Here is a 15,374-nt window from a genome sequence, read left to right as displayed (position 1 = left end):
TTCCACAGGAACACATTGTCAATCCAGTTCCTAGCACAGATTGTCCATCAGAACTACCAAAGCAATCTGTCCCATAATCAGACTTGAAGCTAGACTGAAATAGATCTAGAACATTTAAAATGCTATTCTAAGTCATTCTGTATTTCATGAGACAAGAAACCTATGAACAGATAAGGCTTCTGCAGAACTTACAGGCACGCCATGCTCCATAAGCACATTGGGGTTCATGATGGTGACTAGCTGGTGCAGAAGATCAGGCTGAGTTTCAAACAGCTCAGGAGCTAGCTCTCGCATTACTTCCTCCAGTTGTTCAGCCGCATGAGAGGGAACTCCATACCATGTCTTTGGCTCTCCCCTAGCAGAGAATATCATCCATTACCCCACAGAAAGCATAGTCTAGCATAAGGCATGCTCAAAGAATGGTATTTAACGCTAGTCTTACTCAGAGTAGACTCACTGAAGTTAATGGATTAACTTAGGGTCCTTAATTTCAATGGGTCAACTCCGAGTAGGACTAGCGTTGAATACAACTCAACTCTAATCTACAAATAGGCCCAGTCTTCTAGAAGCAATACTGGGAGTTTGCCAAGAACAGACTGAACTGGAAAACAAGATGCTTCAGGTCAAGGGTGGGCAACTTGTTCTTAAGCATAGTCTTTACGACTGGAGAGCTACAGTAGATTTCCACACCTTAATTGTGTGCTAATACTGTAATTATACAAACAAGGAAGATGGCAAGAAATTGTAGGGAAACACAAGGTGCTTGTTCAGCAACTGAGTGAAGCGGTCCATAGACGCTACTCTGCCCCTCCACATGTATGTGAAGTATTTTCCAGCTTATATATACGACTACTACACTTGTTAATAACTGCCTTTTTGTCTTACAGGACACTGATTGTGTTATTTAATGTTCTTCTGTCCTGAGTAAAAAGCTTGAGTTCTAGAAAAAAAATTACACTGGACAGGTAAAAGCGACACTACCATCATCATCCTGGGCATGCACACACACATCCCCAATGTGGCAGAAGTCCATACCAGTGAAGGTAGTTGATGGAATAACTCCAGTGATCCTCAATGTGCCAACAGAAAGAGGAGAAGCACATCCCCACATAAAGCCAAGGCACCTTCATGCCAGAAATATCCGCATTGATATGTGCTAGGACAGATTGTTCCAGAACTGGCATGTTATTGAGGTTCCAGCCGGAAAGGGCATACTCCTGCCAATAGAATGAAGAATACTTTGTAAGGAAAGTGACCAGAAGGCAATTAATACACCCTAACATAGAACAAGAGCCATTCTGTCTTTCTAGCCAGGTTATAATGCTCTGCCACATTAAGGCTGGGCAGAATATCTCTCTGCAGATGTTTCAGCCATTGCTTGAACCTCAGAGTTGGGGGGGCTGGAGTGGAGGCTGAACTGATAGCAAACTTGCCCTGTGTTACTGACACAGTACAGCTCAACATTTACTTACAGCAAGGGTGGGACCTAATTAGGCCCATGAGACCATTTTCCCCAAACTATGCCCACGGGCTGCACACTTGCCATCACATTTGACACCAGGCATGGGCAGATGAGAACATCCCTAAAAGGAACAATCGGGAGCTTAAAGTGAGCTCCCGATTGTCCCTTTGCAAGCAGAGTTTACTGGGCACTGACAGCAAGCTTCACTGGGACTGGCTGCACTAAGGTGTCCTCCCTCTGGAGAGCAGGCTTTTTTTAAAAAAAGTAGCTAAGAAAGTTTTCAGGCAAAAAACAGGTGGCAGGAAGATTTCAGCACTCCCCTTCTGCCTCTTTCCCAACACAAATTATTGTTAACAATACAATTTATTACCAGTCCTTCACCCTGAGGTCCCAGGTGGGTTAAAGTAATTTAAAATACATCATTAAAAACCAAGTATATCACAACATCACAAAAAATAGGGTGGCTCCTAATGTGTTGGACTACAACCTGGGAGACCAGGGTTCAAATCCCCACACAGCCATGAGGCTCACTGGGTGACCATGGGCCAGTCACTGCCTCTCAGGCTCAGAGGAAGGCAATGGTAAACCCCCTCTGAATACCTCTTACCATGAAAACCCTATTCATAGGGTCGCCATAAGTCGGAATTGACTTAAAGGCAGTCCATTTCCATTTTTTTCTAAAAATAAGCATCTCAGGGGTCAAAGGCCAGGGTAAAGAGGTGCGTCTTCAGCATTTGCCAAAAACTGCACAGAGACGTTGCCATACACACCTTGGTCGGGTTGCCCCTTCTTATCTCTTCTAGTGACACTTTCTTCAAGAGGCTGTAGCAAAAGGTCTAGCTTGCCCCCTAACACCTTTATTGCTGCCAGATCTGCTGCAGGGTTACGGGACTCTGGGTAAGCAACTCTTGGTAGGCCACCAGGCAACTTCATCCCACCTCCACTTATCAGATGGCGGGCAGAGCTCTTGGCACATATGTATGCTGGCTTGTGTCCCCATGTTAATGACAACATACTGCACCCTGTATGGGTACATGAGAGGTGGAGTCATTTCACATGACAGTACTCACATTTGGGCTAAGAGTTCCACTCAGTGACACCACAGGGATACCCCAATTCCTGATGGCCCATAAGGGGCAGGGTTGTTCACATGGCAGCAGCAGGTGTGTGCCCTACCCGGGCCCCAACCTTTTGCCTGCAGTACCAGGTTATAGCCAGCAGACATCAGCAAGAATATTAAAATATATATTAAAGCTGCTTCCTCTCAAAACTGAAATAGCCTAATATCCTAAAAGCGTTTAGAGCCAGCTTTCTAAACCACATGCAGATTGCATATCCTAGCCGCACCTCCTCTTCTGGCATTAGCTTTCGCCTGCCATCTTTTATAGGGAAGCCACTTCCAAAGTCCTTGGATGAAATGTCAGCTCCATACTCCACAATTACATCCTCCTCAATGCTGCTCACAAGTCGCCAAAACTCCTTCTCCACCAGTTCAGTGGGAACCATCTGAAAGCACAGAGACAACAGCATAAACAGAGTTCAGGCAAGAAGTTACATGTAAATGGAGCAGCACTTACAGCCTCACTGGTGGTTGAATGCTTTTCCCAACCTGTATTTAAATCACTTATTTTAAAAAGCAGCAATTTTGCAGGAACAGTAGCCATAATAAAGAAAAGGAAATATCAGGCAGGTACTGGTGATTTTTCCTCAGGAGGTAAAGCAATTTTAAAGCACTATGTGTCTGATCTGACAAAAGGAAAAATAATATTCTTATGTAGTGCTATTTTTCCCTCTAGAGCAGAAGTGAGGAACATCTGGCCGTCCAGGAGTTGCTGGACTTCAACATGGCCCGGCCAGCATGGTCAAAGCTCAGGGATGATGGCAACTGTATGTGGCCCTCTTGATTTGCCAGAAAATTCCCCACACCTGCCCTACACTGTACCATTCCGAGTGGAAGTGGAGGGGGGAATCACACCTGAATGCACCCATTTTCCCCAACATGCTAGCTTTCTACGTGTAGAGAAGTAAGGGAATTCTACGTGCAAGAGAAATGCTCACACGAGCAGTCAGACTGGACTGTGCCATTTTAACAAATGCTGCTACTCTACTCAAGTTCATTCATATGGGGGAACCTGTCATTGTCCTTGTTTTCCTGCAGCAGCACAGAGCTCTTACTGCTGTTTTCTTCATCCCAACTCAAGGGCCCAGGGGAAACAGTAAGACAGGCGGGTGGATACTACAGAGAATTTTTGCAAGGGTGGCGAATCTCAGAATTTTTTAACATTTTTATTGGACCTGAATGTAAAGAAATAATGTCTTCAACATGTGAAAAAAAGCATCAGCAGATGATTAGGATTGGCAATCCCTTTGCTAACTACAATTTCTCCAGCAGCTAAAGCCAAATAATGAAGATAGCAAACACTGGAGAAAAACAAGAGGAAGGGACATAGTTCAGTAGTCCTATACATGCTTTGCATGTTGGGAGCCCACGTGGCTAAGAAATCATAAGCCACTGGACTGGGAAAGATCCCTGAGACCACAGGGAGAGCCACAGCCTGTCACAGGAGGACATCATTGGTTTAGATCAGGCAGTACACTTGTCAGCAACCTTGCTATGAAATATTTATAAAATGCCTGGACACATTTTTTACAAAAGTAAACTCAAAGCTCCCAACTCCTCATGCTGCCAGAATAAAAACCAATTTGAATATTAAAGAGCTTGGCAACTGGACTGCTTCCATCTTCCTTTCATGGAATTTTCATACCATGTGAGCGCAGAGAAGGAAACAAGTCTCCCATATGGCTTCTATGGTGTATACCTACTGGCCTCTAAAGACCTATTTCCTCTTTTTTGTTCCATGAACCCCAAACCTTCTTTCCCCATCTCTATAGAAGAAAACAAAAATCTAGAAGCAAATGAAAAAGTACACAATAGTTTAACAATAAAGCTGAGTGTGCAAATCTGTACCAGCTGCAAAATTTCAGGCTGCTAATGAGAATAGGGACTGTATCATTGTGTTAAAACTGTTGTCTTTTTGGCACCAGGTCAAGACTTTCCTCTTCTCTCAGGCATTTTAGCATATGTTTTTTAAATTGTTTTAAATTTTTTAAATTGTGTTTTAAATTGTTTTTAAAAGATGTTTTAAATTTGTATATTTGTTTTTAATGTTTTCAGTTACTGTAAACCGCCCAGAGAGCTTCGGCTATAGGGCAGTATACAAATACAATAAATAAATAATAAATAAATAAAACCACACCACACATCTCAGAACAAGTGGGACATTCCTCCCACATAGCAAGTGTGAGCAATTACACACTTACATGGACTGGCATGTTGAAATAATCAGACTTGAAGTTATCTGCCATCTCGCCAAAGCTCTGAAGGGTGTACTCTCGAACAGCCTGTTCAAATCCAAAGGCTTCACGTGGTTTGTTACATTCCTAGAAAAAGGGGGAAATATTTATTCTTCACAACAGAAAGCAGTTTAATCAGAATATTCTGCAATAATGGACTTAAGTTGCTTTACTCAACCCAATATAAGAAAATATTAAGCTTTCACAATTTTCTCCAGGTGATGTATTTCAGGCCAGGTAGTTAATTGAGGCAGGCCAACCAGCACATTGAGCAGTGATGGCATGCAGGTGGGCTTGCTTTCCAAAATAGTGAGTACCTGCATCAGCTGCAGTACATTGCTGCTGGGGAGAGAGAGAAAGAAGATGGCATACAACCTGTAAGCATCTGATGAGCGAGCCTGAAATGTGACAAACACCTGGAGCATGGCCATGTGGGTGCAGGTTCCACATTTTCCATTGAAATCTACGTCTAACACAGCTGCAAAGGCAAGCACTCCAGCAGAAGCTTATTCAACTGCTAACTGAACTTGGGGCCTCTCCAAACACTATAAAGTGCCTGGACAGAAAACCCTTCCAGATAGAAAGCAGCATGAAAAATGTGTGTCAAGGACCACATCCAACAACTGCAGTTGACTGTGTCTCCCCTGTGCATGTGCACAGAATCTACATACTGCAAAATAGATGCATTTTCCAACTGTAACACAAGAGCTTTACTGTTTCCTGGACAAAATGCCTCTAGATAGCTTCCAGAGCAAACAATACTGGGAAGGGGTGAACCTCTACAGTGGCAAGGTGAAAAAGAGGACAGGGGTCCTGTATCTTCCAATAGTTGGGTTGAAGAGGGAATTTCAGCACTTGCCAAGATTCCCTCTTCCGCACAACTAAAGAGCCACAGAAGCCCTGTCCTCTTCTTCACCTGGCCACTGAGCTGACTACTAATCCTTTGCTGCCCCAATTTTTCAAATATGCCAAAAAACTGTACCTCAGCAACACATTTAGGGCATCTCCAGTCACCTTTGGGCACATCAGGCAAAGGGGGTATTAAGCAAAAGGTGTGGTAGCTGTCATCACATCCATCGCACAGCAGCAATTTGTCCTCATTGTTTCCCCGGCCACAGAACAAGCAGACATATAAGTCAACCTGTGGAGGAAACAACAGCTTAAAGTTTCATGGCTTGTATGCACAAATCAGCAGTTACCAGGCAAATCTACCCAAATCCTTCATAACATCTCACGTAGCAGCACACAGTCTCCCTCCGTAAGGGGACTATGACTACTGAACACGTATGACTACTGATCACATACAGTTGAGAGAAACTACTGAGCTCAGCAGTGGAAGAGGAAAGATATTAAGTATAATCCATGGAAACTATGGTCTTGTTAGAGGCTTGACATGGTATTTTCCAGGGCACTGCCTTGGGAGAGGGGGGGAAATCTGTGGTTAGGGAATTCATCTTAATGCTTTGTTTTAGTTGCATTTTCAAACTATAAAGCAAATTAATGTATGACTTACCAATAAAAATCAGTTCTTAATACTAATACAAGCAACCAAACATTACTAGTGGGCCTATTGATATTAGGCAGGCACTTTCACTGTATTCTTTCTGACACCTGCTAAACTTTTTTGTTCTAGCAAGCCTACTCAGGCATGTAATTTTGACATGTGCTTTTAGCAGGTGTAAGTGTTTTTAAAAATTACTTTATATTTTTAAAGTAACATGTTTTTAATGTTTGTTTTTTATTGGTACTGTAAATGAATATTTTAGACTATCTGATAAGCCACTTAGAGATCTTTTTTTCTAGTAAGCAATCTATAAATTTTGTTAAATAAAAAAATTAACTGCCTGCATAATTTTGGTTTAGTATATTTTCGAAGGAAGAAATGACATGACATTCCAGTTTTTGCAGCAATCTAAATGGAGTACATAAGCATGCAACTGAAGTTTCAAACTGTGGCAGAAGACATCAAACTTAGGTTCTGGACTCACACTAGGAAATATTGGCCACTTTTGCTGTGCAGTTTTGTTTTGGAAGCTAAATCAAACAATTCAACTGACTTTGGGGCTGCAATCCTAACCTTCCAATGTCAGTGGCTGGAGGTGACGGGGTTAGCCTGGCATGTAGCATGAGCAGAGAGGAGCACCACTGGGGGTACACTGCAGCGGAGGCCCCAACTCCACCCAAATGGATAGTAAACTAACACCGGCAACCCTCCCACCGCTGACAGTCAGCAAAAAGGCCATGAAACAGGGCTGTTTCATGATGGGCCTTCAGATGTGAAGGATCCAACACTCCACACCTCCCTAGCTCGTTTAGGATTGCTCTACCCAAGACTTAATTAAGGTGGATACACACAAACCACTGGGTTGTATTCAACTAAGACTTATTTAGAGCAGACCCACTGAAATTAATGAACCTAAGTTAGTCATACCCAGTAACCTCAGTGGGTATACTCCAAGTAGGACTAGTGCTGAATACCACCCATTTCCCCCATATTAGCATTACTTATGAATGCAGCAAAATGAAGTCCAACAGCCTTGTTAGTAAACCCCAAAAGTTACTAGTCAACGTTTTACTCATACAGAGGGTCCCCTTATGAGTGAAAAGCAGAACAGTAGAAAATGTTGCAAGCTAGACTGGAAACGCAGAAGGCTAGGCAGGAGAAACATGTAGCAATGCCTGCCCCCTTGGTTCCTATGCAAGAGGTGCAGGAAGGGCTTTTGCTTCCTGTGTGTCCAGCACAGAAGCACGGTGACCTGGTGGTGAAGTTATGGATCACTCCACTCCTCTGCAGTTAAGACGTAACAGGCAGTTCCATTTCTTCTTCGCCAGTCTGCTCAGCTTCCATCCTGGTTGCAGAAGAAAAGGCGCCCCTCCCTCCACAGACAGCATGGAAGCTGAGCAAGCTGGCAAGGCAGGGCAGATTGCTCTGTGCTTCCTCCAGCACCCTGCACGCTCACCTACACGGAACAGCGATCAGGTATGTGACGAATAAAAGACTGAATTCAAGTATTTAAGTAGCATTAGGTCATTTGGGTAGAATTAGAGGGTCAAATGTTTGTGTCCATATTGAGAAAAACACTTATTCATCAGTTCAGCACATCATCTGTGGAAGACTCGTGTTTATAGGCACTGACAGAACACCAGGACATTAATATCCAGGCAGAACAATTGAACTCAGGGACTCAAGCCGGCATAAGATGTGCTGGAGCAAGAAAAACTGGCGTGAAGTTCTGCCACATCCAATTGCCATTCAGGAGACTCTGGGTTGGCTGAACGCTGGCTCAGTCAGGAGCTGTGCACAGGAACCAGAAAGCCTGCTCTCTCCCAAATACCCCTACCGGGAAGTAAGCCCTCTCCTTGATTTCTGTTGTAATTATTTTCTTAGACCAACCTTTTTCCCGGCATAACTTTTGCCTGGATTGGGACCTGCAGGAGCACACTGAACACAAGTTGGATGTGGCCTAAGTCCCCTCACCTCAGCCCCTCCCTGACACCCCCCCAACACATCTCTTTTTCAGGTCTCACGCTGGCTTACTCTAGCTTCACTTGCGCCAATCTTGGTTGAGAGCTGGGTCCCAGCTGAGCTAGGCTGAGGGACTGACACCAGCGTAGGCCAACTAAGCCAGGATCCAGCCGGCTCAGCTGGAGATCTGCCACATCCAACTCCCTTCAGTCCTGCATAAATGCAAGTTGGACTGCACCCTTAGTGTACTAATTGAGCAAACAATCGTTCATGGAAGGATATACTACATACACGTGTATGCTCCTAAGTCACTTCATATTATTAAACAGGTGAGTTGACCATTGAGGTCTCTGTGATTTATCTGAATGATATTTATAAATTAAATCTTTGTAATGTATTTTTATTCTTGTCATGCATTGTTGTATTTGGACAATACTATTTTTGCAGACTATATATGCGTATGTTTATGTTTCTCTATTTTGGGGGTGCTTTAATTTGGCCGCTAAAACTATGCACTCTTTTACACAGAGCTCTATATGAAGACAAGGCTAATTACAGAAGATCACAATCTCTTTTAAGATTAAGGGAGTTTTACAATCTGTAACTGAAACCTAAGAATGATCTGTTCTCTCATTAAAACATAATCCTCACTTGTGTAGTATGTAAAGTTATATACAATTCAGCAATATCTCCCTAATACTAATTATAATTAGGGCATGTTATTGATGACACATAATTAGACTTGTTAACTGACCCAAATGTCTCACATTCTGCTCTTGAAACACCCTGAATGCACCAAGGTTGTTCTGAAACCTAAATAAAATCTGGAGGAGGCTTGTTTTTATACATTCATTTTACACATGCTTCTCCCCTGAAATATACACATACAGTAATAATAATCTGGATGCTCCACAATTAGCTCAGGCTTTCTGTGTGTAGCCAATTGCAAGCAGTCTTGCTCAAAAACAATGCATAAAGCCAAGAACAGACTGAATAACATTCTCCAATAATATTGCATAAAAATAGCCAACTCTCAAAGCTCGCAGAGGCACCACTCAGAAGTGCCTATCCAAGATTTTAAGAGTGATCTAATAGAGAACACCCCACAATTTCAAAATTCTCATCTTGCAGGCATCTCTTGTGTGGTTAAAGTAAACATTTGCAAACAATAGCCTGAATAAGAATTAGAATTCAACGACTACAGGCTGGACTAGAAGTAGCTCTCAGCGTGACTATAGCATTGGTACTCCCATGTTCTAGAGCAAACTTACGAAGCTGACAGAAAGTGCCCCTTTCCGCTGCCTCATCTGCATGCCAAAAGCCTCCGACCTAGTACCTTTCCGTCTTCGAGGGACTTCATCTGGAGAGAGAAAGTTATACTAGTTATATTCTCTGCAAAGACTGCACAGGGTCAGTGTGGTGTCCTGAATGTGGCAGCAACGAAAGCATACTAAGCAGTGGACACACAAGTCATAATTTATCTGACTGCAATGGCACAACCAGTCACAGAATGTTTCCCCTATGGAATCTGGTACCTTTGTAACATCTTGCCGCCCTGGGCTCCTGCTGGGAGGAAAGGCGGGATATAAATCTAATAATAATAATAATAATCTTAAAAGCCCAAACGTTTTGTGTGTTTAAGATGAGCAAAGTTTATCATAATAGCTGTAAAACAGAACTTTAAAGCCGCCTGTGAACAATCTATATTAAAGGAATGAAAACCAGAAGAATATTGATGCAATCTCCTTCAAGACCTCAAAGTTTCACCCTCAAAATTCTGTCACACATTCCACTCATTTTCACAACCTTGCTTCCAAAGTTCCCACTTACAACCCGTTTACAACTTCAGGATGGTGCAGTTCACAGATTTTACCAGACAAAAGCATATAAATAAATTCCTAACAACTCATTTATTGAAGGGGCAGAAACTGGCCGAGGTATATGGAAGATCCTTCTGGACTGCACAGTCACTAGCTCACAAATAGCATATCAAAAGTACACATTTTAGTAGGCTAGAACAACCACATTCACTGAAAACCTTTCCCACATAAACCCAACTAGGATTCATAATGGCACATGAGATTAAACTAAATCAAATTAAATTATAAACATGGCACGGATTTCTCTCAAAGTTTCTTCAAAGTCTCACAGTATGTTTTATGCTGACTTCCAGAAGTGACAATTTAACCAAATACACTCAACTCTGCAGCACCTGGCACTTACCAATGACTCTCTATGACGTGGGCAGACAATCGCTTTAACCATTTTTTAAATGCCCGTCATCACCTTGCACCAGCTGCTAAAAGGGTCATGTGAACCAGTCCTAAAGCTCTACATTACACAAGTTAACACGCCCTCAGACCACTTATGACTCAGAAGCTGTTCTTTACCTTCTTTTTCTTTTGCTCCCAACGCCAATCCCATCATCTTTGGTCCTGCTCCAAAGATCTGGAGCTTCTTCAGTTCAGTGTTCCTACTCATCTCTCCTGCCTCTGCCTGAAGACAAGATCACATCAACTCACCATTAGTATTTACACTGAAAGTAACTGCTCTTCATGCTAGATGACCAGAGACATTATGGGATTGAATAAAACTCATGCCCCACAGGCATTATCCTTATCAAGGTCACTGCCAAAAGCAGATACTTCAGAAGACAGCATGGCTTTTATCTCTACCGTTATCATGTTTAACAAGTTTTAGATAATCAATACAATTAACCTTTCCTGGAATGGCACCTAGCTGCAAAATGTCACAATCAGGAAGAAAACTAAAAACAGATCATATTTCCTATCCCATTTCTACAAACTGGTGCCATCCGCTAATGCATTTTTAAATAAAAGTCCTGAAATGAAAACTAAAAACTAAGATCACATCAGTTATTAAAGGAGAGCTCAACATTAAAGAGCAAGAATAAGATTTTTTAATGTTATATATTCTACTATTAATAGAATATGGTACTAAGTATCTGCCTTTGTTAATGAAGCTGAGTCTTACAGGCCTGGATGTTCTCAAGTGTGTGTCTCAGTTTTGACACACAGTATTTATCTATGACCAACAGACTTTTTTCCTCACAGTCTCAATTCTTCTGTTGTGTTTCTACTGTCTTTTTAGACAGTCAAATCTGCAACTCCTCACAAATCCAGGAACAGCTTTATCTTTCAGCAGGCTTAAATCATTTTTTCACACACTTCCAAAATAAAATGTTGCAACAGTGAATAGTCTCTCACACTTGTCAGAGTATTTAAATTAAAAAGGAACTTGCTTCTTAGTGAATGGAGATTGCCTAAGTGTCTGAACAGAAGACAAGTAGAAAGTGAGATCCAGAAAAATGAGATTGTGTTAAAAGCTTCATTTTACAAGATATCCAGCTTAATTCCTATTAATTTCTATCCAGTTATTTTGCTGGTTTTTTAAAATGTGATTTTATTTTCTGAACTGTTGTGCAATGGAAAAGCTACACCAAAATTCTAATACAAATACAGAATAAACTGCTTTGAATACCAATGTGGGCCTATTTCATCCCCATCTAGACATTTTTGTAGTGGTTAAGGAGCTGGACTGGGAAACCAGGGTTTGAATCCCCACACAGCCATGTATCTCACTGGGTGACGTTGGGATAGTCACTGCCTCTCAGGCTCAGAGGAAGGCAATGGTAAAACCCCTCTGAATACCGCTTACCATGCAAACCCAATTCATAGGGTCGCCATAAGTCAGGATCGAATTGAAGTCAGTCCTTTTCCATTTACACTATATGATAGATATTGTAAGAGAAATATACCTTGCTACAAACCACATTATATCCAGAGCAAGAAAGTTGAAAAAGAAGATCAAGAATACTTCTTATGTTGGGCCAGAGGGAGGCATATAAGTAGAGTCTGGGGAAAACACTCTACTCAACAAAAATGTACCACTGGGAATCATCAAGCTAATTTACATATCCAATTCCAAAAACAGCAACAAAACAAGATGAACCATGAGAATTACTTTAGGAGACTAACAGACCCAATAATAAAGAATTTTAAACCTTCTTAAGGTAAAGAAGGGAAAGATCTCTTAGTCATTGAGTGGTATCTCACTGACATGTAAATCATACTCTGAGTAGGCCTACTGAAATCAACAGACATGACCCGGTTCTGTTTTTTTCAGCAGGTTGATTATGACTTAGGCTGCAATCCAATACACACGTACCTGAGAGTAAGTCCCATTGAACCCAATGGAACTTCCTTCTGAGTAGGCATGTACTGGATTGCAGCCTTAGTTAGATATCACCCAATTGGGCTGTATCCAACCACATTCTTCTTAGAGAAGACCCACTGAAACCAGTGGACCTAAGTTAGTTATGGTCCTTAACTTCAATGAGTCTCTTCCGAGTATGACTAATGCTGGACATATAACCCATTATCTTTAGCTTCATATTGAGGATCGTTCATGCTCATACATGTCTAATTTCAAACTGCATGTCAATTCTCATCATCTGCTAACGTATCAAAACATCCAATTCTGACTTTAAATATGGCTTATAAACCAAAATCAACTAAAAAAGATCCCTCTTAATGAAAGATCTGTGTTTGAATAGAGACTGTATTATTCAAAATTTCACACAAAACTTTACTTGAAGTCTTCAAGGAGTAATCACTGTTTTTACTTGAACTTCCAAAGATTTGTATATATCAAAGCAGTAAACCTGTTTACAAAACTACCAAAGGGCAGTCAGAAAGATAAACAGAAAAGGTACTTGGAATGTATATGCCTTCTACACAATATAACTTTTTAAATTACTGGTTCAGTAAACCTAATTAGGTGAGCCAGGCCTCCGCATTTAGCCTCTGAGGTCGCTTTGGCCAAGCCACGCCCACTTGCCATCAGCAAGTAAAGACACAGCCAATCATCAGCATGTGCAAAACACAGGCAAAGGAGGATTACCTGTCATTATTGTGACATCAAGTGACTAACAGATGGGCCACCCACCCACCTGTCAAACATGGCGTGGAAGGTGTGGGGGAGAGAAGGATCCAGCCCACTGGCCAGATGCAGTTCCCCACCCCTGCATTAACTAGATGCTCTTAGGACATGAACCATGGAAGATCCCTGCTGCACTGGCACAACCCTCTCTGCTCTTGGGTTTGGAAGCCTACACAGCCAAACTGCCATGTAACGAGTGCTGGCACTTAAGAGAAAATCCCTCAAATTATTCCAAGTTCAGCAAAAAAACCAGATCTTCAATGTTCACTCCATCACTATTAGCATTTAACTTTTAAATTAAAAATATCAATGTCATTTCATACCTACCTAAGCAAAAAGTTAACTTTCATCTAAAACCTACTGACTAATCAGCAAAAGACTACTTCCTGTTCACTCTTCTTTTGCCTAATCATTTGTATCATCATCAATTTATTTGCTATCTGGTATTTTTATGTTTTAAATTGAGCTACTGCAACCTCCCCTAACAACACTGACTCTTATATGAGTTTTCAGCATCAGCTGCACATTTATCTGCTGGACACTAATGCCAGTGGCTACTGTGTTCTTACTGTAGCAGTTTTTTCTAGTTGTTAAGAATGTATTTTATTGTATGTGCTTTATTTTAACTTTTTATATTCCCTGCTTTGGAAGTGCTGTTTCAATGAAGAGTAGGCAATAAATATTTTAAATTATAAAACAAAGTGAATATTCTTCATTTGACATACATAAAGTTTAACAATTACAGGGGGAATGTCCATCAGTGCTAGCTGCAATTCTTTGTAGATTTCTTTCAATCTGTTAAAAAGGAATTGGGCCTTCATGGAGTTTACATAGTTCCCGATATCACATGCTCTGGAAAAAAATACTCTTAAACCACATGAAACAAAATGGTTATTTTAACTGAAAGGCTGGGGAATTTGAACAGAAGAACCAGACACTACTTAGAAAGCCCTCTCTGCTGCAAGCTTTCTTCCCTTCATGATAAAAACTATTCTTAAGACTTCCTGCCACCACAATACAAACATAAAATTAAGTCTGAGCTAAACCCAAGATCCCATATAGCTACTCTTACCTATTTCTGCTGGTATAGTGTGCATCAGTACATTGCCTCACACACACCAATACTAAACATTTATATAGCAATTAAGGTTTCGAGAATACTCAAAACATGCATTCTTTTCATTCATATAAACAACCCTGTAAGAGAGACCAGTTTATCACCTTTTATTGCAGCAGGTGGGGAGCTGAAGTTAAGAGATGGTGGCTTGCTTAAGTCCACCCAGCCTTAATGTCAAGACAGAATGAAATCCAAGGAACTCCTCAGCTTAGCCACCAGCTCAAACTGATATAAAACTCTGAAACTAGCACGAACACACACCTGTTTCCTCTTAACTTATTTGACTGGCAACAGAAACATTAGTGAGGCCAGCACAACTTGTGTTTTTATCTAGCATACCCACTTTTGATCTTTTAAAGAAGATTCCTCATGACAAGTTTTGAGTTAGCCCCCACGGCCAGACAAAGGCTGTTGCATTTCCAATGCTTCTGCACTGGTGCAAAGACTAAAGCTCTCTGTCTACAGCAGCCAAGTGATCTGGGTACCTGGGACTTGACACGTCTGGTTCTCTTCAGCACAACGTTCATTCTTGTACCCTGCTTTGGGGGAGACTGGGCATCAATGCCGAGGTCCTCAACCTCCACTTTTTCCTTAAGGTCCAAGTTTTGCTTTTGGATGCCCTAAAGAATCAGAGCACAGAAGGACACCAGGTTGGTTGGATCCAGGATGTTAGACTCTGGTTTTCAAGATGAGCATCACAACTGGGAAAAAGGACTACCAACAATGACACATTGTATTACAAATGTCATCTGGAACAGAGTCATCCATGAAAATTAAATTAAAACTGAATCTCAACTGCTGCTGCCTAACCAAGAAAAATTAAGAATCCTTCTCATGTTTGGTTCTTTTCCAACAAAGTCCCCATCCTATCAAGGTTGAGCTCAAAGATATTAAAAGAAGGCAACTAGATACAATCACAAAATGAGATCACCATACAACATGGCCCTACTGATCAGGATATAATCAAGTTGTTTCCATGAGGCAAAATGCCCAAGAGCACAAAACCTTGAGTT

At 41.4% G+C, this 15,374-nt stretch overlaps 1 protein-coding gene across 5 annotated transcripts in view; it reads right to left on the bottom strand.

The window, feature by feature from the left end:
- KDM5A (lysine demethylase 5A) overlaps positions 1-15,374 on the bottom strand; it is a 62,535-nt gene that overhangs the window by 32,372 nt on the left and 14,789 nt on the right. For 4 of the 5 annotated variants that reach the window (XM_061638667.1, XM_061638663.1, XM_061638668.1 and 1 more), the window contains exons 5-12: positions 14,847-14,981; positions 10,673-10,778; positions 9,554-9,642; positions 5,799-5,957; positions 4,784-4,903; positions 2,810-2,968; positions 1,036-1,217; positions 193-355 (exon numbers count right to left, since the gene is read on the bottom strand). In XM_061638667.1, the coding sequence (XP_061494651.1) occupies positions 193-355; positions 1,036-1,217; positions 2,810-2,968; positions 4,784-4,903; positions 5,799-5,957; positions 9,554-9,642; positions 10,673-10,778; positions 14,847-14,981 (1,113 nt within the window). The remainder of the gene's footprint in view (positions 1-192; positions 356-1,035; positions 1,218-2,809; positions 2,969-4,783; positions 4,904-5,798; positions 5,958-9,553; positions 9,643-10,672; positions 10,779-14,846; positions 14,982-15,374) is intronic. The other variant, XM_061638666.1, reaches the window with a different exon arrangement.

This window comes from Rhineura floridana, chromosome 8, assembly GCF_030035675.1.
Source record: "Rhineura floridana isolate rRhiFlo1 chromosome 8, rRhiFlo1.hap2, whole genome shotgun sequence".
In the NCBI taxonomy this organism is placed as follows: Eukaryota; Metazoa; Chordata; class Lepidosauria; order Squamata; family Rhineuridae; genus Rhineura; species Rhineura floridana.
The sequence above is the reverse complement of the archived record's forward strand: the minus strand, read 5'-3'. Positions and strand labels throughout refer to the sequence as shown.